This window comes from Chelon labrosus (genome assembly GCF_963514085.1).
Source record: "Chelon labrosus genome assembly, chromosome: 7".
Classification (NCBI taxonomy): Eukaryota; Metazoa; Chordata; class Actinopteri; order Mugiliformes; family Mugilidae; genus Chelon; species Chelon labrosus.
Genome location: NC_140343.1, coordinates 15,207,556 through 15,231,698, shown reverse-complemented (window position 1 = coordinate 15,231,698; position 24,143 = coordinate 15,207,556). Strand labels below are relative to the sequence as shown.

Genomic DNA, 24,143 nt, shown 5'->3' with positions numbered 1-24,143 from the left:
AGACTGTAAAATTTTATGTTACTATATGACTCCAATAACACTTGCAGCTCAACAAGCAACATATTAAAACGTCTTAATTTACGGTTACGTCTAAAACCAGCGTGGAAGAAATATTTTAAGAAATACTCACCCGCACCGAACCCGTAAGTCTGGCGTTAACGTCCAGCAATTGTTACATTGCTACGATAAATTTAACGTACAACCTAGCTAATTTACGTTGTGCACTTAACTCCTCTATCATGTTTTGACTTCGACGGGTGTCGTACCAAAGTAGGTGTCCCTGACAAGAAGCGTGTCCCTGGCTCCAAACATTCAGTGACGGTGGACTGAGAGGACACACTTTTTGTCAGGGATACCTGCTTTGGAACCAACACCTGTCCAACTGCGCAAGCAGTGCATCTTGCTCCAAGGCTAACCCAATGCTAACTCATTAGCCGCCTAATTAGCTAGGTATGCCAAGCGCAAACACCTGCTAACTAGTGCTAACATATTGACAAAATAATACTAGAATTGCACTCACCACAGAAACTGGAAGAATGCGTCTATAACTACCGCGCAGAAAATCATAATATTTGTCAAAGACTTGCTGGAAAAAGGAAGAGGAATATATCAAAAAACCTTGACAGGGTAGAGAAGCTGTGACACCAATTAGCTATGGTGAGAAAGCTAGCAGGACGTGTTGACCCCATGGTGACCCATGATGGACAACACAATCTGGCACCTGTCAGCACCTGTCACCGCCTGTCACGTCCTTACTTTTGTTTTAACGGGAAAATTACCGACAGAGACCAAACTAGTTTTTGTTGTTGTTGTTAAACATGTTTTTTTTCCCGTGTTAAATTTAGTCTCTTTAACATTGAGGTCTTGGAGGTTAGACCTAGGACGTTTTAGATTACTGCCCGTTTTTTTAAACAAACTTTATTTATACTACAATTTACAAACATATATGTCAAACGTTACAAAAATAATTAAAATCTAAACTTAACATAATATAATAATATAAACTAACCAAATACATAAAATAAAATAAAATAAAATAAAATAGACTGACAGATTTCTTTGAACATTGGCGATAAAGTTATATTTTAAATAAACAAATCTGAGAAGATGTTAGTTCAAGAAATGCCTTTGTTTTGAGTAACACATTTAAGAGACAATACGGATCGATTTCGATTGGAAATAACTTAACAAATTGTCTTGAGAATTTTGCTTTTAGAAAATGTAATTCTCCTAATAAAATAAAAAGGTTAATAATAATACATAAATTCTTACGAGCCCATTGGTTTCTGTTTGAATACTACAAAGTACGAGCTCACAGAGAGGGCGTGAAGGCACCACGCAGCTCCGGTGTACGGAGGAGGGACTGTTTGCATTAAACAGTATTAAACGGTTTGCATAGAGACGCCGCGCAGACAAGAAACCAGCACCAGCAGGAAGCAAACATGATTCTTCATAAACTGATGGTTGTTTTGGAGACAGCCTATATGGTCTGCTTCATGTTGGGACTCAGTCTCACACTGAGGATTGTGAATTTTTTTTCACCGAGCCTCGTCAGGAAGCAGATCCTCCGGATGGGAGAGAAGATCACCATGACCCAGAACCCTAGGTTTAAGTATGAAGACTGGGGTCTGACCTTTATGTCTTTCTCCTTCATCAAAACGGCCTCTCTGCACATGTGGCTGTCTCTCGGACAAGAGGCTTTTGTCGGGAGAGAAGCTCCCGACTCTGCTTTGGTCACCATGGACAAAGAGAAGACGAGCATCCACAAGTACCTGAAAGGTGCGTGCACTGTAAATTCTAGCATGATATTTAATAACATCAATTTAGTGGCTCTAACTTAGTTTTTGCCAACTAGTTATTTACACTTTCTGAAAAATAAAAGTTTGCAAAGATTTGGGATCGAAAAATTGGACCGACTCAAGTTCAATCCCCTTAGAAAAAGTTTTTGGATAAACTGCCTCCTCGAGCTCACGTAATGGATGGGACACGATAAGTGACAGAGAAGATGATTTTCATCAGGGTCAAGAGTCACTTCACCTCCAGCAGGGACTTAATTACGGTCAGGGAACAATAAAATAAATTATACTATTGATAAAATATCTAGATGATTTCCGTCATTTCGACCATATTTATCGCTGAATTTAGTCATTTACCACTTGTGGATAACTAGTTGACCACTTCAATGAATTTATTCAGCGATAAATATTTCCTGTGTAAATAAACTGAGCCCAACCTCGAGTTGCGCAGTCTCTCACGAACGGGGTTATGAACTATGGCGCGTGCCTGTGGCTAACTTTCTGTATGTCACCAACATAATGGTTGAAGACATTTTTTTTTTATCATGCGTCCTAATTTTCCATAGCATAGTTAATGTATTTCATGTATGATCGTAACATATTTAGTTTTGTTGATCTGACATTAAACTGCACCAGAAAAGTACGAGATGAGGCAGTCAGTACTTCTGCCTCATGTAAGGGGGCGCTATTGAGCCACCGGGTTCATACTGTTGCTCTTCTTCTACGCTGAGTCAACTAAGCTTAAAATATTCCCCAAACCAGACCTCAAGACAAAACAGGACGTGGTAAATGATGGAAGATATTTTGTTTAACAGTCTGTATTAAAAAGGGATCAAATCATCAGAAGAGTTAACAACTCAATATTACTGTATATACTATATATTTAATTAAGGTGACAATTTGGTTTTAAATTCAGATATTTCCATTTGTGTTGTTTGTTTTTCACACTGGCTACTCTCATGTTAAATGAGTATGAATCAACTGTGTGGTCTCGCTCTTATTTCTCTTAACCGCTGTAGCTTTGGCCAAATATGTACTTTACCTATATGTGCGTAAAGAACGCTCATTTGAGATATGAAACTTAACCAGTTAGTGTGGAAGCAGCCAATTGAATGGCAAATTTAAGCTATTCCATTGGGTTCATGATTGTAAATCTGTGCCTCAGCAGCCACGAACCTCACCGCACATCTCTGATGAACTAAATCTGAAATCAGACTAAAAATCTTTGCAATTTGTGTTAAGTTTATTGGACACTAAATGAAATTAAGTTAAACAAACATCTTAAGTTAAAGTTAGTTGTACTACATATTCAAGTAGTAGTTAAACTAGACAATTTAGCTCTAATTAACCATGTTAACTTTACTTTTTTTTTGAGACGATGAGTTTGCTTATTTTTTCAAAAGTCAACTTACCAGATTTTACAGTGGAGCATTGCCATTTTGTTGTTTTTCCTTTGTGTCCTCACCCACATCTTACTTTATGCTTTCTGCAGACAACAGACCGCTGGTGTTGAGTTTTGGAAGCTGCACCTGACCCCCGTTCATGTACAAACTTGAGGAGTTTAAGCAACTCGTCAAGGACTTCAGCGATGTAGCTGACTTTCTCGTGGTCTACATCGCCGAGGCTCATTCAACAGGTGAGCGGAGAACAAACTCTGCTTCCAAAATGTAATTATTTTTCTCCTTTCAAAAAAAATACTATAATAGTGCTCATTGGAGCAAAACAAAAACACAAACTAAACCCCAGAAATACAGGAATAATCTATCATTGACTGTGAGTGCTTCACATCCCAACGAAAACCCACAGCTGTGGACAATTTGAAAATGCAGCCATTATCTATTTTTTTGCTTTGGTGAATAAAAAGCCTCTTCTGACATTTCACATCACATCATTACACAGGTTTGCATCATCAGGATAGACAAGCCAAGCAATTGTTTATGGCCCCATGAAGGAAAGAAAATGTGAAAGGAGACCACAAGATGTCTACTTTTTGGCAAATTTTGCATCAACAACCATAATCCCCACCCTATAAAAGCCCTTTAGTGTATCGACCATACTCCACAACCCCGTATTCTGTGACAGAGTTCACTTGTTTGGACTTGCGGGAAACTAGGATTGCCACTGATGGTGAGCTGGAAAAGTCCTTGAAATGTGTCTTTATGCATATCATTGACACCAGTACGGTCATGGTTTACCTTCTTAAACCCACTCGTGCAACAACTGTAAAACAGTATCCTCTTGTCATTCTGCTGCATTCAGTGTCCCTCCGGCAACAACACATTTTTATGTTTCTGTCTTAGATGGGTGGGCCTTTAACAACAACTTCGACATCAACCAGCACCAGAGCCTGGAGGACAGGCTGTCTGCAGCACAGATCCTTGTTCAAAAGGAACCACTGTGTCCTGTTGTTGTGGACGAAATGGATAATGTCGCTGCCATAAAGTACGGCGCGCTGCCTGAGAGGCTTTACGTGCTGCAGGCTGGCCAAGTCGTCTACAAGGTGAGCTCTGTGCGCTGCGCAACTTTCCAGCAAAAAGAGGAGAAAAAGAGGAAGTTCTTTAATTTCGCACTCTTGTCCGCTCTCATGCAATCGCGTGATTGAAGGACCAGCATGATTATTGTGCCTGCATTATCTCATCTCTCCTATCGCGTGAGGAGGACCGGTGTAAGAAACAGACGCAACAGTGGAATTCTTGGTACTGAGCCAGCTCTGCAACAGCCACGCCAAAAAATGCAGATTACGTGACAAAGACGCGGCTCTGAAGTGTTAGATGGACGCATGTCAAATTAAAGAGGTATTTTAAAAACGTCCTTTATTTCTGCTTCATTGACGTTCTTCACTTTGTGTTCCAGGGGGGCACGGGGCCATGGGGCTACAGTCCACAGGAGGTGCGATCTTTTCTACAGAAGAGGAAATAAGAAGTTTGTTAAATCAAGTCAAGCCATTTAATTGCCTTCCTTCAATCTTCTTATGGTGTGTGGCTTTTCTTTAGGGATGGGGGCTTGTACATATCTACATTGTAACTACTGTATTACATGTATGATACTGCTTAATCTTTGTTTTTATTATTAGACTCAAATCAATCCACTGCCATCTACATGTAGCTGTACACCGATCAGCCATAACATTATGCCAAATAGTGTGTAGGTCCCGCAAAAAACAGCGCCTGACGCATTGAGGAATACACTCCACTAGACCTTTAAAGGTGCGCTGTGTTATCTGGCATCAAGCTGTTAGCAGCTGGTCCTTTAAATCCATCAAGTTGCAAGGTGAGGAATCCATGGATCGGACTTGTTTGTTCATCATGTCCCACCGGAATTTAGATGCCAAATCCACACCTTGAACTTTTTGTGTTCCCCCAAAACATTCCTGAGTCATATTTTCTTTTTTGGCAGGGTGCGTTATCCTTCCATCTGCCCATTTTTCCTGCTTCTAACTCATCAACTTTGAGGGCGAACTGTTGAACTTGCTGCCGCCCACTGACAGGCGCCATAATAATCAGATAATCTGTGTCAATCACTGCACCTGCCAGTCTTCATAATGTTATGGCTGATCGGTGTATAGCAGTTGCTCTGCGACATCAGACACTGACCGAGGGACCCCAAAAAACCAGAACTGACATTGCCCCGTTCTCCGAAAGCATTCTTCAGCCTTTGAGCTTGAACTCACCCCTCAGCGCTTCTTAGTGACGGCTGCAGATCAAACCGTTGGCCTCTATAGCCAGATGAAGTGAAATGCTGAAAGGCGAGTTTGTGTTTGGAGGTGTCTGGAGTGTACAGGAGATGTTGAGGGCTTTTCGAAATCTGGTAAGAGTCAAGTCAGAGAAAGTACTTACCGTCTACTTCCATGGCCATGTATTAAGTTTTCCACTGGCGGTGTACATATCACATCTATCTTTGTCTGTAAATTCTCCAGAGTAGTTCCACAGGAGGCTGCTTTTTACATGACGATTACAGTGCAAACCTCTGGGTAACTGTAATCTGATGAAAGACGACTTAAAAGTTGTCCTTCTCGGAATTATTAGGGAGCATTTATAATTTGACACATCTCATAAAATAGTTCTCGCATCAGAGGAAGGGATTCTTTTTTTACATGGCCAACAAACGATCTGGATGCTGGACGGACGTGATAAAAACCAGACTTTGTTCTACACGATCGCCCTCTATGTGAATTATTAAAATGTTATATATGAGTTGAAGTAAGCTGTTATTTGACACACCTCTTCAGCTGCTTCTCTGAGTCACTGTGACTCGTCAACTTTCCTTTCCCCGCCCCATTAAAACCATAGGATTATTGAAAAGCCACTGTGGTTTTTATTATTACTTTGCTTTCCTGTGTATAAAACAGTTTCAGGCTGTGATGTTGACGCATTCAGCCATTTCCCACCGTATTACAGTCTATCCGTTGTTTGCTGTCTCGTCTTTGTATGTGCATTACGTAAGTTCAGCGAATCCTCTCTGACCACATGTGTACTTGGGAACCGTAGAGTGTGGCGTCCAGACGCTGATGCAAGTTAATGTCTAACCGTCTTATCTCTGCAAATGAGTGGCCATAATGTTGCATAACGATTAATTTTAATCATTTTTTTACCTGTTCATATATTAAGGTATAGATTAATGTTCTCCTTTTACATGCCCACTACACAGATATGGGAGTGAACAAAGCAATTCTGCGCGGCTGCAACTTTCATAACATAAGGTGTGTTGCTCTGAAGTTGGAGAGCTGCTTTGGCTCCTGCCCAGCCAAGCCACATCCTGTGGAGATCTGCCAGCAGCAGCTTAGCCTTGTTTCCTATTGTTAGACAGGAACCAGAACTTTGTCGGATCCTCCCAGCCGCGGACTTTAGTTGCGATTTACATATGCACCTTAAAGTAAAACCAAATGCTGCATGTGCGGTACTTTCAGCCGTTTTCAGGGAGTGTATATGTTGTGTCAAGGGCATACTTGCTCTTTGCAAGGCATGAGAGTCCGCTGAAGACCTCTAGAGGGCAGTGTTAAGTCATGGATATAACATCACGTAACACATAAAAGAGGAATGAATGTGCATCACACAAGCCAAAAATGGCTTACAAAAATCTTACTAACCTCAGTTTGTTTAAAGTACGCCGACTGAGAATGTTGGTGATACTTTTAACCAGACTGGCCTTTACATAAAAGCTAAAGATGCATCGGCTCAGAGACATTTTCTAAATGCCAAGTTCTGCTGTTCTTGCTCAATGTTTCCAGCCTTCAGATCAGCTGGAAATCTACAGTAGGTATCACTAAAGGCAGAGGATAACAAATCCACAAATATGTACAACAAAGATAATCAAACAGCAGTTCAAGGTTAGATGCCAAGTGCTTGGATGTTTACATTCTTAAAAAGACTCACTTACCTGCTAAGTTCACAAAGCTCTCTGTCTCCTACCCCTGGATTCCTGGTGGTGATACATGGACTAAGAGACTAAACAAAACACTTGCTAAAAACTCTCTGGAGCCACTGAGTGCCAATTGACTGGGTGTGAAATTGTAGAGGTGCATTCTCACACTTCTTTCTTACATCTGTCACGACAGCCTCTTCACAGGTGTCATTTATACTCGTATTTTGAGCCACAAACCCATTTGTACCCTTCTTTTTGTAAGTGGGGGGGAAAATAAAGTTACTTAACCTAAAAACTTCAATTCAGACCTCTTGAGGAGGATATGCTGTCATCCAGTCAGTGTGCACTAAAGGCAAGGAATATGTGAAATGTTTCCTAAAATCAGTAGATGAGTTCAATGCATGTTTCTCCATGCAAACATCTTAGATTGTGTTATTTGAATGACAGAAAAAAGCACACACACTTATAGTGTTTTTGCTGTATTCATTCATCTGTGTAGCAGAACTGGAACTGTCTATAACCCAGGCTGATGTTGTCAAATGAAACTCTGTGGCCCTTCTCACGCCAAAAGCCTGTTCAGCCTGTCATGTGAGTTTCCTCTGCCACACAGAGGCTCCCTCCGCCTCCAGGATTTCCTCTTGTTGATCTGGTGGCTGTGGACTACAGTGCCCCCTGCTTTGCAATGCGGGCACTAATAAGCAAACCCATCAGACGACTGGTAGGGTCCGTGTGGTGTTACCAGCCAGAAGAGGGAACGGATAAAGGTTTACGTCTGCTAGTGTTGTAGTTTTTTTGTACCATTACCAAAAGTTGCAAATGGGTTAATATGGAATGTACGTGTAATTTAAGAATTCATTTGATTCACGTCCAAAGCTTCAGCAGTTTCTTCCAGCCGGATATGAATGTCTCAATAAAAACAACCCACACAATGAGATAAGTTATTGTAAAATTATATTAACAAGCGATCTTTCCTCAATTTGAAATAAAAAAATATCAGCAAATAAAGGCAACATAGGACAGATGTTTATAATGTTCACAGGAAAAAAAAAAAAAAAAAATGAAACAAAAATTCTCATCACATTTACAAGACTGCCGCTAAGTTTATAATGATGCCTACTAGAATCAGTTTAGAAAGCTTTGACTAACTGAATAACTGGGGCAATATACGTAGTCAAAGTTTGTATCAAAATATAAAAAAATATGTGGGTGGGCAAGACGGGGAGGGGTCGGGGGGCCAAGGGGACGACCGATGATACAGGGGGGGGGGGGGGGAGTATGACCAACAGATGTGTATGAGGGATTAAAATGGGCAACTCATCCATAGCCATTTCATCGTAAATGAACCAAAGTGGAAATAACACAGAAGGCTACGACGATGAAGAGCACAGAGTGTTAAGCACAGGCAGAGATATACACCACATCTTAAAGCAGGTGTCCACATAGAGAAGAGCAGCACTAGGTAGTATGTTGTACACAGATTCTCAGCACTCATGCACTCACTTCTTATGCCGAAGTCTGGTATCCCGCGACAGCGCACAACAGCAGTCCAGCTGTTTAAAGGGAAACAGCCGAGAGCGCAGAGTGACATAGCTGTCGACAGTAAGAGAATGCAACTGATCAAACTGGATCAATGTGACGTTGTAAGAACCACGTGAGCACTTGCATGCTGCAGAAGGTTTGTCACGATAAAAAGCCATATTGGTTCACATCTTGTCCCCTTAAAAATCTCTTTAAATAGACGGGTGGGCGTTTGGAAGAATAGTACATTGTTCATGAAGGTGGCCACAGAGTAAAAGGCAAATTCTGAGTCCTACGTCAACTGACTTTAGTGACACAGTATGCATGGCGATAAGTAAAATGACAAGACAAAGACTTTCCAAGCTCACAATGCATATGCACACTCTCCAGTGTTTTAAGTGATAAAAGCGGATATTTCCTGCACATCTTGCACCACAAAGCAATCGATAAAAGTACAAGAGGTAAACTTCAACCATTTTTTTCCTCTTCGCTCTAGGGCTGAGGAGAATGAGGGGGGTTGGGGGAGGGGAGGGGGGGTATGGAAATGGGAAGGAGGGGGGTTCTGCAAAGAACGTAAAACGTGTCATGTATGCATTTCAGTAGCTGGTTTCATCACACTTTGGGGGTTGTGATAAATGGAGAAATTGTCCTTCATTTTGAGCAAGGAGCAGTAGTCGCCAGCCATTTTGATTCTTCTCCAATCAGCGTTCTGGCATTAGTGTGGAACCAAAATGGCGCCCGTCCCTGATTTGGTGCTGATGTGTTTGGCCGTGTCCTATAGTGAGTTAGGATCCTCGGAATGATGGCAAATAATGTCGGGTGGGGCGAAGGAGGGGGGGTCACACACTCATCGTCATGGTTGGAGAGTACTAAGGAAGCACAGACAGGAATAGATTAAAACCCTGTAGTCAGCGATGCTAATATGCTGCGACAGTGGTTTCAATGCGTGGACAACAGGACTCTACCTCTGGTTCAACCACAACACTGCCACAGTCACTAACAGTCCAGAGGCGTTAGCTGAGGAGACTTACGTTCTCGCTCTGAAAGGAGTGGAGAAAATTTCCGCTCAGCTCCCCGTCATCCCTCGGGGTCCCGGGTGGATTGCTAATGCCACTTAAATTGTTTGGGGAATTCTGGAAACAAAGAGTACACAGTGTTATTTTTTTTTCCCATGTATAATAGTTCGCCATATCTTGGATAAATCTCTCTCTGCCATTATTTACCTTGTTCATTCCATCCATATCACCAGAGCCTGAAAATGAAATCATTAAAAAAAAAAATCAATGAACAATCATAAGAAACCTACTTTGAAATATAGTATACTTGTCCAAACATTTCTGTGCTGCACTAGTTTGATGTTTCATAGCGTTACCTAGTGATCCATTCATGTGGTGTGGTTCCATTCCAGCCATGGCTCCCAGGGGCCCATCAGAGCCAGGGCCCATAGGGAACTATAGGGGAAAAAAGAGGCACGGACTCAATTATCACAGCTCCACAGCAGAGTTGGCATAACATTAAGGACTGCAGAGTTTAAAGTGAATAACAGTACAAGTTTCCATAAACCTAATTACCAAACAATGCATTTTTCATTTCTGCTATTGTAAAATTCAGTCCATCTTCCTACTCAAAGACATTACTGTGATCATTTCAGTTTCAAGAGTGGGTCTGAAACAGTAGCCTACTGGCTCAAATAACACACGAATGCAATCCAACATATGAAAATCTACTCTACATCTATGTTTTTTTCATGTATGCAGTAGGATGTGAAGCATAAATACATAAATGTTCAAAAACCATATGAGGCTCATAAAAACATGGCATCTGCTGTTTTGTGTAGTAGTCACTTTAGCAGCTGGCTGAATGAAGATAGGAATAAAATATGAAGATATGGGAAAAAAAAGAGAGATGATATGTACCTGAGGAGAGGTCAAGTGTTTGCCTACTGCTACAGGCCTCCACTTCATTGCTGTGCTCTGAAAACCCCTTTTTGGCTAAGTGATACACATTTAATTCAGAGGTCTAACCCCGATTTCTAGAAAGTGATCTGTCTTTGTCATGACCCCAACTAGTAATAGTGCATCTACTTAACTCAGCAATGACAACATTCACAACTGAAACCAGCTGAGTGAGAAGGAAGAACAGGGTAGTACTCACGTTATTTCGGTTTCCGGGTCCAGTGTTGATCATGGTGTACAAATTGTCACCAGAGTTGTTTGAGTCTGGAAAACATGCAGTCATCATATAGTCATGTAACTGTTACTGAACAGTGCATGGACACTAGATGTTAAACATTTTAGGTTGGGGAAGCACTAACCTGCAGGGCTGGGCATGATGGGAGTTCCTGGAGGACCTCCACCTCCAGATGCCCCCTTTAGAACAAAACAAACACATGTTACAGATGTACGTAGAAAAACTTTTAAGCTTTATTTTCCAGGGTTACATTTTCTCCAGTGTGTGTGTGAGTGAGTAAATACATCAGGATGTGTTCTCACCCCGTATGCACCAGGAGAGGGTGATGAGTAAGGCATCTGAAACCAAAGACATCAACATTACAGACCAGAAATGGGAGCTCAAACCCTTTCTATGCCTCAAACTGTCATCATTCATCATTTGATCACTCTAATACCATTATGGCTGTCTGTCCAGCTGTCTGTGAAAACCATGACATACAATACTACAATTACATCCCAGACTAAAACCTTGGAACAGAGCAGACCTCTGCAGCTCTGAGAGGAGAGCTGCCTGCAGTCTGAACCGAGTTTTATGTCTGCGTGTGTGTGTTTTTTTGTGTGCATTGCTACTCACAGAGTTGGCATTGTTGGGATTGGGCCATGGCCGACCTGTCCCCGGGCCCCTAGATAGTAGGACCAATAGAAAGTTTGGTTAGATTTAAGTTGAAATACATGGGAGACAAGATTTACAAATGAACAGAGGGCTCACATGTTCACTCCTGGCATACCGGGACCCATGGTGTTGTGTGGAGGCCTCATTCCACCACCGAAGTTCTGAGAAGACCAACAAAAATGATAAACTTGAAAACTGATATTGAAGGCAACAGGGTAAAAAGAAAAATACTTTGAAATGAAATAGTGTAGCCATTGACATTAGGCCTGGATAATGAAAGACGTTCATCAAATTGACTAATACACCGTCCAGAAAGTGGTAAGGGAAGCAGCCTACCTGAGGGCCAGGCCCCATAGGCCCCATACCTCGAGGGCCAGTCATTCTCTGCATTGGCCCCAAGTTAGGATGACCTAGAGGGATAAAGGTGGTTTAAGTAAAGATAGAAGCCAGTGTATAATGTGTTTGGTGTAAGATTAAATCATAGTAAACACTGATTGACACCTTGCGGTCTCGTGGGGTCCATGTTGGGCAGCATGGGATGAGGGCCCGGTCCTCCACCTGGTGGCTACCAAAGATAAAACACAAACCATACAATGAAGCTGCAGGTATAAATATGTGTAATGTGTTCTTCATCTGTGGTGTGTATATGTGTGTGTGTGTGAACTCCACCTGGTTGCCCATCCTGATGGGGGGACCTCTTGGGCCTCCAGCGAAGCGAGGCGACATGAAGGACTACAACATGAACACAGATGCTTGGTTAAATTTGAGCTGAGATGCCGCACAGACATCTCCTCAAACGCAGCATTATTCTAACATCTCAGTTTCATGTTGTGTGAACACCGAAAGCAGCATAAAGAAATAAGCTGAGACGAATGCCAAAGCATGAAGCATCAGCACTGAGAACCAGCGTTCCCAAATGATTGCAGACAGCACAACCGGAGAAAAAGAAAGAAAGAGAGAGAGGCAGCGTTACCTGACTGTGAGGTCCCATCATACTGTTAGGGGGAGGAGGCTGAGGGTGAGGAGAGCCCTGGGGACCAGGAGGACCCTGCGGCATCACACAAAATGAAGAGGCAAGGAGGGGGACAGAGGCAGGGCAGAGGAGAGGGAAGGACGAGATGAAGTGGGAAGGAGGGAGCAAGAAAGAGGAAAGGAGTGGCAGAGAGAGGAGCAGGGTTACTGCAGGGCAGAGGACAGTTGGAATGCAAGAACCAAAGGGTGGCGCAAAAAAATGTAAAAAAATATACCAAATAAAAAAATATATGAGGCTCGTTTACATGTCATAAACAGTAAAAGAGTGAGACTGAGCAGAGAAGAACAAGCAAATGACGGCACTGAATGAGAGGAAAAAAAACAAAAACAGATGGAGAGGATGTGTGCTCTTTTCCTGTCAGTCAAGACATTAAGAAGCCTGCTGCATGCAGCATGTTATCAGTGCTAATTTCCCTGAATTAACAGCGTCAATTAAGCTCTATGCAATTAGCTGTATAACAACACTAAACACCGGCACTGTGTAGCTAATGTTGCTGATCTGACAGAGAGTGAGGGGTCTAATTGAGCCTCCTCAAATGGCTTCTGGTTTGGAAAGTATAGCGTGCGTACACGCTCCTGTATAACTGTCAAAACATCTTTCCTGATGTTAACATGATGACATAACGAGGCGTGGCTTTACGGCTTCTTGCAGTTCTAATAAACCGGTGGACTTGCTCCGCAGAGTTTGGTCCAGTGGAAACAGAGCAACGTCACAATTTTATGTCACCTCTAACAAGCCAGTTCCACACAGTTGCCTGCAAAGAGTTTATCTTCACGAGATATTGATTTACAGTAGGTGCAGCACCTTTCGATTTCTCCATTAGGGAAAATGGCCAGGACAGGTCTGCCTGTTTACAGCTCAAGAGGGGCGCAGGCAGACAGAGCGACTATAATGTTTACTACAAGTTCACAGCAGAAAGGAGCTCAGTGCAGACAAGATAATACAGTCGTGGAGACCCATAGCTCCAGAGTACATCCAAAAACCGGACGGCATCATCAAAAGCTAAACCGTGGAGCTGAGCTATATTAATATGAAAACATTAATTTTATGAAACTCAACCTGATAGCAGAATAATCGTTGAAATGGTTATTCAAATTATAATAATAATATTCCTAACAGTAGAAGAGAGTGTCAGAATAGTGACAGACTGACCTGGAAAAAGCCAGGTGGCATTGGTCCTCCTGGCATGCCCTCTCCGGGGGGCATCCCTCCCATCACTGGGCTGGGGGCTGCTGCTGCACTCTAAGAAAGAACGAGAGGCAAAAGAGCAACATTACAGCTTCTCATTATGCCACACAACAAAATCTGACTGTACTTTCGGTCTTTCTCACAACACAAAATGCTGCCTCATTACAAGGAACAGGAAGAAAATCTTGTCAGACGTTTGCTTCGTCACTACTTGACCAGCGAGTACTGACAAAGTGGACTACCACAGTGACTAAGGCTAAGCCTCTGTTTGCTGTCAATCTGAATGGGATAATGTGCACGATGTGATCTGGCTTCATGACCCTTGTCCAGACCTGTGATTAAAACTCAATGCTTCAACGTCTAACCGACGGACTCACTCCTCAATAAGGCATTAATGGGGTCTGAGCCCTGCTGATCCAGGATCCAGTGGATCAGATAAGTGTTAGTGGGATGCACTGAGTCAATGGCTCCAAAGTGCTGCTGCACAGCGGGGGATAGCTGGGCCGATTTCCTGCTCAAACCGCAGCCCTAATTCACTAATGTGCCATTTGCTACGGTCACACGGTCCTAATTGACTGAGATTTTCTTCCCTGTAGCCGGAGCAATCTGAGATGAGCTAATGTCTTCAGAGCTGTGGGGTTTAGCTTCCTAAGAACAGCTACAGAATGAGGAAAGAAAGGAACCTTTAGTCACATTTATTAATGCACAGCTCGCTCACATTGAAGTGTAGATGTAGGCAAACAAGCAATGATCACTACAAGAAGGGATCAGTATCAACACTCACACAGAGCAACGGAGTCCCACGGCTCTACTGACATCACTGGTCAATAGCCAACACACTCCCTTTTATTGACTGCACCTTCCCTAATTATATCTGCTCCGGCTGCCACTGCAGGGCCACTGTGAAATACCTCAGCGGGGAGAGAAGTGAGGCCACAGGGAAAAGTCACATCTCATCAGGCCCCACTACCACCACCAGGACGCAGGAAGCATAAATCCTACTTCTTTAGTGGGTGGTGTCATGGGATGGTGTCGAAAACTCAGCTAGGTTCAAGAATGAGAGGTCCAGAGCATCTGGGGTTTCCTTAAACAATCCACTGGTACAGATATCCAAGTACTAATTGATATCCAAGTACTAATTGTGGAGGTCTATTAGAAACATTTCTTCCCACAAATGTTTGGTTCAGGTAGAACAACCTGAAAACCGAGCCCTAAAAAGCACAACCTAAGTAAATCCCTGATTGATAATGGATACAAGTCAATTTTATCTAACCAGTCCAGAGTTAATTTATTTTCCTGGAGGAATTGGAAACTCCATCAATTATGTGTCAATAACCCAAATCAATTTGATTATTTAATGAAATAAAACAGTAACTGATCAGGCATAACATTATGACCTTCCTAATATTGTGTAGGTCTCCCTTGTGCCTCCAAAACAGTTGGGACTCATCAAAGAATGGACATGGACCTTCTGAGGGTGTCCTGTGGTGTTGTTAGTGGGGGCCGTTGGGTCCTATGGGTTGGGGGGCCTCAGAGGATCATCCCACAGATACTTGGATCAGTTTGGGATCTAGTGAATTTGGAGACCAGGTCAACACCTTGTGCTGTTCTTCATGTTTTTTGACTTGTTCCTAAACAGTATTTTGTGTGTGTGTCTGTGTCAGGCTGCATCCTGCTGGGGATGGCGGCTGATGTCAAGGAGTGTCATTGCTATGGGGTGGGGGTGCCTGGTCTGGTCTAGGTGGGTGGTACATGTCTAAGTAACATCCACATGAATTCCAGGTCCAAAAGTTTCCCAGCAGAACATTGTATTGTCACAAGATGGCCAATGTTATTTACTTCTCCTGTCAGTGGTGTTAATGTTGTGGCTGATATGTGTATATGAACCTTAGCTTAAGTGCTAAACGGTAGACTAATATCCAGCACATGTTCTTGTACATGCCATCAAAATGTCGATGCTTCCAGGTAACTTCTGTGAGGGAAATTCTTAATTGTCACGACACTTCACACCATTTCCACTGAGCCATTTTGCTTGACATTACATGTATCCAGTACATCTTTATTATCAATAACCTGTGTTCCCTCTCTTCCTACAGATTCAATTCACTTTTGCAGAGAGAAGAAATGTAGTCAGTATAGCCCAGTCAGGGTACGGCTTGCCAAATAAACCTACACTGTGCAAGTTTTGCAAAAATAAACTCCCCTTTAACCATGGAGTGCAAGATCTGCTCAACGAGATGAGTCCACGTTGAAGGGAGATTCAAAATATGACGGAAGCTACAACTATGAGAGCATAGTCTGGCCTGAACACTGATGTGTGACAAGCATTTTGGATTTAAAACACATGACGACAAACAGCTGGACCCGAAGAAGATTCATGTGCAAGACATGCCAACTAGAAGTAAAATATTGTGGAAATCTCAGAAACCAATGACAACATTACTTTTGTGAAAATCTCTTTTCTCAAAAGTGATATATCCATTGTATTCCATAGTCTATTGTGGGTTTGTTCTTTCTAAACTTTCCACTCTAAAATTACCATATTTACAAGCCCCTAAGGGTTGTAAACACTACACCAAATGACTTTGACAATATTAATCTCTGTTCAATTAATTCTATAACATGAGGGTGGTGAGAGATAAACTCATAAACCTTCCCTCACGTGTATATTTTCCTTTGCTAAAGCACTAATATAATCTATATGTTCCTGGCTCAGAATGAAAAACAAGAGCAACGTACCTTTGAAAAAACAATAAATAATTAATCAACTTCAAATTGAAACCATGCAATTTGAATCACTGCAATTAGTAAATTGCAATGCCTGCAATTTAGAATATACATTATGCAGCACGTCTGACCCAGGGTTAATTTTTCATTTTTTAATCTTTTATTTTACTTGACTGCACATTGCGCCATAAATGAATGTTAGAAACAAGTCCTATCTGGTTTTATAATATAGAGCGGTTCATATTCTGATTATGTGATCCTACTAACGTTCAGTAGTTCATGGTCTGTAATACTATTTAACAGAGACACACAGTGTACACCCCTTTCTGATTAGTTTCTGTTTCTTCTTCCGTGGAGAAGTGTCCACCAGAATTTCGTTTTGACCAATCGACAAGGTGTCTGTCAAGCCCGTCCGTTGGTAAATGTTGCTAAGCGTCACTACACTTTATTTCAGTGTTGTCTAAATTAAAATATACAAATACAATAGTAATGATGTTGCAAAGGATGATTTGGCACTTTTTGGAATGAAAACAATATTCAGTTTATCGGCATCAAATATAAGACTGGATCATGCACCAGAGTTTTCAGTAAGATTCATTAGTTCATCAGTTTGGACTTCACCCATCTACTGGGATTTAGGGCTGTCATGTTCACACACTCAAGTTGTCATTAAATAACTTTCTGGCATTGAACCTGAAGCCAGTGCTATTACGATACACGGAAAATATTGTAAGCAAAACCATTGTTACAAGATTAGAACTTCCCAGACAAATCAGTCACGTGCAAGTTAAACCAGATGGACATGGGAAGGGACATCCAGCAATTAGTCCACAGTAGGACTGTAACATACCAAGTCAACAGCCAAGGGTCCTTGTTTTTGCAGTGTGTCCTGCAACATCAGAATTAGATGGACTCACGCCAATAGAGCACACTGAATCTGTGGCAGAGCTCGTCAATGAGAGAGATCCCAAGAGGAGGTGACAAAAGTAAGCAAACATATTGGACCGTATGGAATGAAGGAACCAGAGATTGGCTGATTGGGAGGATTCAAGAGGGGCCAGCTACGTATGATGCTACGCGTATCCACCGTCTTAGCTCTTATTGTTTCTACTGATGGTTAATGCCACCTGCTGGTGTGGCTCTGTTTGCTCTGAGGCAGGCCCAGATCACAGATCACAGCATAGTTAGGCCTACGCTGTAGTCTATGTGGTGTGGTCAAGTGCAACTTTTAGGTCCGGGCACGGGACATATGACACCAAAGTCAACCACTGGGTCTTGGATGCCACTTTGACTTGGTTGTATATTTATTTCATGAAAAATTGATTGACAACTGCAAATAATTTCTTTGATATCTGTAATGAACTGTAACTTTGCCATGCTCGCGTGCTGTAAAATCATATCATTTGTGAAGATAATCAATTCAAACCTGCCCATCAGATGCTTGTTATTACAAATTAGGAGGAATACAAGCTGAAGATATATTCTCTTTGCAATTACTGCTACTGTAAGCTGCTTTATGGTTTATTACAGGAACTAACAGCACAGAGATCGGTCAAGGACAACACCATAAACTAGGAAGCCAGTAAATAAGCGTTGCAAGAAGAGGAACAGGTTTTGCTCAAATTATCCTTAACAGATACAAATACTGTGATCAGTAATGCTTCTAATTATCTACCTTTATTGCCTTGCTTTCTCAAAGCATTTCATGCATCACCAGACCTCAATATTCCCCCTCAGAGTAGCACTACCTTCAGTGAACTTTATTTCTTTGCACCCAGCTGAACACACCATAATGCTTTCATTTCAGCCTCTAACGCTATTTGCATTATATGGTAATTGGGTAACACTGTGTTATTCATAGTTCTGACCCCTTTTCAAAATTCATGGTAACTAGTCCTTTGCAACTTCCTGGAAAGAAAGCTCCCCTCATCGTGATCTAATTTCTTTTACAGAAGAAAATGCATTTATAAATGCCTTCAAAGGATCCTCCAAAGTGTCAAAGGCACGGTATTTTGTCTTCATTTTACTTTCTCTGAAGTTGACATTATATAGAATATTTGGTCCTTATCAAAGTAAACTTGTCATGCATGCTCAGTAAGTTTTACAAAGGCTACCACTGCTCGTAAAGCCTTGCTATGTGCAGTAGAGCTCCACCTCTAAAACCACATGTGTTAAATGTACAGACACATTAATGAAGCTGCATCCCAGTCTTCACTTATACATATATACACAGGATCAGTTAAGTTCCCCTTGACATAAAGACAAGTTGTGGGTTACATAAAGAGCGCCTATAAAGATATTCTCACTCATCCTAGAAGCAACAACAATTTCTAGATATTTAAACTTTTTTTTTTTTAACTCCAAGAAAATGTGTGTTGCATTTTTACCTTAAAAACTGGAGGTAGCCGTTACTCTATTTATCATGAGCTGATGTACAGTTATGGCTCACAGAGCGGTTTATGCTCATACCATCCCACTGTCTGAGTGCGTACAACAAATGAAACAGAGTCTGCAGTTTGTTTTGTTCCTCTAACCTCTTAAACGGCCCATTCTTGGAAAAAGGCCTGCAAAGAAATAATGAAGTAAAACCAAGCTGTATTTAAGGTACTAACCAAAAAGTCCTAAGACACTGTCTACGACTTACACCCCCACATTCAAGAGCAGAAACTGTTTGCCAGACTGAAGCACTACGTGCATGGTGAGTTCCCAGGCATGTTGTGTTAGATCTTTATCATGTCCCTCTAAGGCCCACAGCTGTGCTTGCTGGACTGTCCCAAACAGCCTGATGTTGCTTTCGGTCTAAATGAGCCTCGTCTCTCTCTCTCTCTCTCTCCACGGGGTCTCTGGTACCGGAAAGGGGCAGATGTCTCAGCCCTGCCCCGGGCTATGAGGCTCTTGTCTGTGGCCTTCCTTACAACTTCCCAGGGGACCTTCCTTAAATCAGACTACCACCCCCCGACCTCATGATTCAGCGCGTGTGCATGTTTGTACGTAAAAGCGCGCAAGCAGTCTGAGCCAAGCAAATTTTCCATGAATGTTTGAATCGCAAAAGGAGGTTACGAAAGGGCAGAATGGCGACGCGTGTGCTTGTGCTCCTTTTACAAAAACAAAGCGGGGGGGAAGAGAGGGGGAACAAGGGGAGAGAAAGAAGTAAAGAGAGTGGAGGGTGAGGAGGACCAAGAGGTTAAACGGGGTAGCTGTTAAAAGAAAGGGCATATTACGGAAAGAGAGAGACTCAGACAAAAAAAAAGAAAAACTGTAGCACATTAAAGTGGATAAAGGAGAATTGATGTAGGTGTTTGGGCCGCAGCAGAGACCACCCAACTGCCGGCTCCTGACCTAGCGTGCTCTTAACAGTCTCACTTCTTCCAGTGGAACCACGGCTCAAAAGCAACCAGGCCCTATGTTTAGCTTGTAAATGTTTAACCATCAATCAACATCATAAAACCCACTTTGCATCCTGACTGGATGCTCTCCCTCCCTCTCCGGTTACTTGTAGCAGGTCCCCTCCACTTCACGTCTCCCTCCTCTCTCTCTCCCTTCCCAACCCCCTCCTCTTGTTATTCCCTCAGCTCATCCGCGATGGTGAATGCTGGGCATATGCCACAGTGCCACTCCCATTTTTCCTTTTTCCCCCCCAATCTGCCCCTCAGCTCCATGACAGCCATCAATCAGCCTCTGACGCCATGGCGACAGAGCCCCCGGGGAGCGTTCGTCAGCCCCAGCGTGAATTCACTGGGGCTTTACGAGTGCCGCCTGCTAACAGAGCAGCACTCACCTCCCCCACACCTAGACAAAGGCTAGGGTCCAAGTACTGTCCACACACACACACACACACAGAGAAAGACACAGACAAGAGACACACTCGCCTGACCCCAAATAAATACAAGAAGAACCAACATCAGAGCGAAGGGCAAACACAAGATGCTACTCCTGCCATGTATTATTGTTGTGTGAATGGCTGCATGTCTAGATGGTGGACTGTAGAAACGGAATTGCCCTTCAGGGATTAATAAAGCTTTCTGTATTGTAAGATGTCAGGGAGATCAACAGAAACTCTCAGAGCGCCACATAACAGCAGCAGGCTGCCCAGACTGACATTTCACTGTTCCCTCATTTGCTTAACGCTTTCCATGTTAAGAAAATGGGCTCAGTCAAACCAAGAGATGCCATTCAGCAGCATATTTTTTGCCTTTGTCTTTCAGAGCAGGTCTGGAGATGTTCTTCCATTTGAATAGAATAAGAAATCACTAAAAGATACTCAGTTGTTTTACACCTTTGTTTAAAATGTAAGAAGTTTTAAAGGATACGACCTGTAATTCATGTCTGGAAACATGATTTCCCCAAAACAGCTTTTGTACCTGCGCCACTTTCACACAAGATCATCTTACTTGAATAAATGGTCATAAAGTAGGCCACATGAATTCAGGCTTGTTGTCAAACAAAATACACTCGTCCTTTGTCTGTATGAGTTGGAATAATAAGGAATGAAGCTACTGAAAAAAAAAAAGGCAGAGCCACGCTGTAGCCTCTCTCCTGGCTCCCAGGTCACCTGCCAGATCAGGAGGCCGGTTACCCTGACAACCCTATCTGCCAAGAGCAGGACCAAAATCTCCGTTTTAACCCAGTCCTGCCCGATACGAAGCCGAGCGCCAGCAAACAGGGCCGTGCATCAATCACCGTGAGAGGACTCCTTAACCTCTAATGTCTCTTTAGTGCTGATACGGCAAAACCTAAATAGTCTGATTTATTTACATCCGCCAAACAATGCTCACTAAATCGTTTCAGAGAAGCTCAACTACGGGGACGGCACACCACCGACAAGCTGTTCTCACTTTCTTTGATCAACATGAGGTTCTAGTTGATGCTCTTTTTCAATACTGACTCAAAGCAGGAAGCTGTGCAGAAAATGAAAACGCCCATATCTCAAAAAAAAAAAAAGCATAATTATGAGGATGCAAAACACCCATACCATGCAAATATGGAAGGCGCTATCATAAGAGGAGCACTGCCCAACCAAATGCCCTGAGAGACACCTCATAAATGCAGGATGCTGCAAGGCCGCTCCAACGGTTCTTCAGTTTCAAATCCATGAGGATTATGTCACCGCAGGTAAAATGTTTCAACATGTACTTGAGCTTCCAAACATTTGGGCAGCTGGAGGCTTTTGTCAAATACCGAGCTGTGTGTATTCATTGTCGGATACTGAGCAGAACACACAGCTGGTTCTTTTTCATCTTCACAATTGAGGCAGGGAGCTTGGATAAAGGGGAGAGTGCTCGACAGGTCTGACTCAGGACATGCTGACATCAGCATCATTTTCCCAGAAGCCCATAAAGCTCGTCGTTGGGAGCATCATTCGACCCACCGACAGATCGAGATAACTGGCCGTAAATTCAGCAGCAGAAAGAAAATTAGGGCCAAAATTGCATTAGATGGTTAAATAGAGCTACAAGGTCCCTTAGGGAAACACTGTACGGCTTGGATCGCTCTAAACTATGTGCAAACCCCATTACAGAAAGCCTAAAAAGTCAGAAATCTGACATCGTCATTCTTCGTGTGAATGATCTTCGAGTATGGCAACTCTATCTCTATTTTGTCAGGAACTGAGTGTTAACTGAAAGAGATTACAGATGTTTTCCTTTCATACTCCCCCCCAAAAAAATGTGTCGTGCTCCACAACACAAGATAAAGGTGCGTTATTTACATCAATCCTCCGCCTTGAGAAAGAGAAGTTTCAGACTTTTTTTTTTATTTTTTAGCAGACAACATAACACTATACGTGCAACAGTTCCCGTGTAAACACTACTCACATAATCGTGGAAGGCCTTTGCTTCACTGGAGTGGTCACATGTCTCTCTCCTCTCCGGTGCGGCACAATACAAGTCCCAGAACACACTGTGGACAAGAGATTGGGACATGATGCGAACAAAGCCACACGAAACCTGGACGTTAGCGGAGGAGGGAGATGAGACTCACCACCACCAGGAATGTAGGAATCCAGGGGGTTCTCCGAGTGTTATGTTCTTCTCCCATCGGATCTGGGAAAAGCGGGATTTCGACAATTATCAGGGCGTCAATTAAAAACACAGTTAAATATTTAGCTGTGCCATTGCAACAAGTGAGAATGAACGGCAGGAGTTTGAGAAGAAAATGTTTGAAATGACAATGTGGTTGAACCTTCACCCCAAATTCCACATACCTCTGATAAAAAGGTCTGTGCAGACTTCTGTGCTCCTATGTGTAACAAATACTCGTAGACGTAAAGAGCCAACCTGTGTGAGACAAAAACACAATTTTTTTAGATAGTGAAAAGTGTAATCGTCTTCCTGTACGGGCTTCACTGCACTGAGTGACTACAGGCCCTCTGAACAATGGCTGCCAAATAGCCTATGCCAAAAAAAATTAAATGGGGACTGGTATCCAAAGCCAAGCCTGGTGAAGATTCACTACAACTGGAAAAGAAAGTGGGGAAGCAACAGCAGAATTTAACGTCGTGATGTGAAACATTATAAATAATTTAAATAATAAAAAAATAAAAACACCAGCAGCCTGTTGTGTGTTCGCTAGGTACAGTAATCTTGGTGGCACTGATGTAGCTGAGGGAAATAAAAACGGAGCCTATCCAGAGAGGAGCGCAACAGAGAAAACAATGTACTGTAGCGCGGCGGTGTTATTGTTTTCTCCTCGCCGTGCTCTCTCGTCTGAATAACCGCACAAAAAAAATAAAAAATAGGAGACAACCGCGGGTTAAAACACAACAAAACTGCTACCGGAATCGGTCGGGGACATGTAAGAAGACGACAGTGAGCCATAGGCAGTAGAAACACGGCTCAGAGGAGGAATGGCGAGCAGACAAGGCGGTTCATTCAATTCCATTCTCGGTAGGAGGAAATCGCCTCTCGCTAGCCTGTCCAGCAAACAACAGAGAGCAAGAGGGAGCAACTTGCGAGCTAAAAAAAAAAAAAAATACACAATAATAAACGTTTCCCAGCTTACTTTTCTCGCGCTTGGCCGTCCGACGGCACCGGGGTGCCTTTGCCTTTTGGGAACATTGTTTTGTGTGGGAGGACGCCCGCCTTCTCTTTCTTTTTTCGCTATTTCATCTGTCAGATCATCGCGGCCGCGACCCTCTCGCACTCCAACCGCACTCCTCCTCAACCCGACGACTCAACCGAGCCTGGTCCGGGGGGGAAGAGGCGGGGCTACGCTTGATTGACGTGCTCGGCGGCCAATGAGAGCGCGCCGTTCGCCTTAAGGTCTGCCTTTCCGGGCTTTCGGTTTTCTGTTTTTGACGTCGCTAGCTGAGATATCGAGGAGCTGGATTTAATTAACAAATTCAGAAGTTCCTATGCTATTGTTTGCTTAATTTGATATTCAGTGATGAGCTCTTCAATTAAATATACGTGAAAGTGTTTGTTTTTTTTGACTGCAAAATATTTGCATTGATTATACAAACGAATTATTTTAAAACATCATTACGTTCATTGTAATATTAAAAATACCGCAATATTTATTCATTTTTGTGAGGGTTAGAGATTAAGTTTAAAGCATTTATGACTGTTAATTTTATTAGCTAGTTTTAGTTAACATTTGTCTAGGTTTGTAAGTAATATTGAGAATGTTGGGAAAATATAATCAAGTTATGTTTCATCAGTGTTAAAATACACTATATT

General features: G+C 42.5%; 2 protein-coding genes across 3 annotated transcripts; one reads left to right on the top strand and one right to left on the bottom strand.

Moving 5' to 3' along the window:
- The first annotated feature begins 1,385 nt into the window (after nt 1-1,385).
- dio1 (iodothyronine deiodinase 1) lies at nt 1,386-7,398 on the top strand. The gene is made up of 4 exons (XM_084547921.1): nt 1,386-1,779; nt 3,289-3,432; nt 4,097-4,296; nt 4,650-7,398. The coding sequence occupies exons 1-4, from the start codon at nt 1,443-1,445 to the stop codon at nt 4,713-4,715; spliced, it is 747 nt and encodes a 248-aa protein (XP_084404047.1). The 5' UTR covers nt 1,386-1,442; the 3' UTR covers nt 4,716-7,398.
- A 693-nt stretch (nt 7,399-8,091) lies between these two features.
- ssbp3b (single stranded DNA binding protein 3b) lies at nt 8,092-23,623 on the bottom strand. Of its 2 annotated transcripts, XM_084547919.1 has the most exons (18): nt 23,467-23,623; nt 22,670-22,742; nt 22,447-22,508; nt 22,281-22,365; nt 13,705-13,794; nt 12,493-12,567; nt 12,189-12,251; nt 12,021-12,084; nt 11,856-11,929; nt 11,616-11,680; nt 11,481-11,529; nt 11,168-11,203; nt 10,990-11,044; nt 10,830-10,894; nt 10,048-10,126; nt 9,899-9,927; nt 9,707-9,808; nt 8,092-9,544 (listed from the first exon to the last, which is right to left on the bottom strand). In XM_084547919.1, exons 1-18 carry the CDS (start codon nt 23,520-23,522, stop codon nt 9,515-9,517), a joined length of 1,152 nt encoding a protein of 383 aa, XP_084404045.1. In that variant the 5' UTR covers nt 23,523-23,623; the 3' UTR covers nt 8,092-9,514. The 2 variants fall into 2 exon arrangements, with proteins under 2 accessions (XP_084404045.1, XP_084404046.1); XM_084547920.1 differs by lacking the exon at nt 12,493-12,567.
- Between the last annotated feature and the right edge of the window lie 520 nt (nt 23,624-24,143).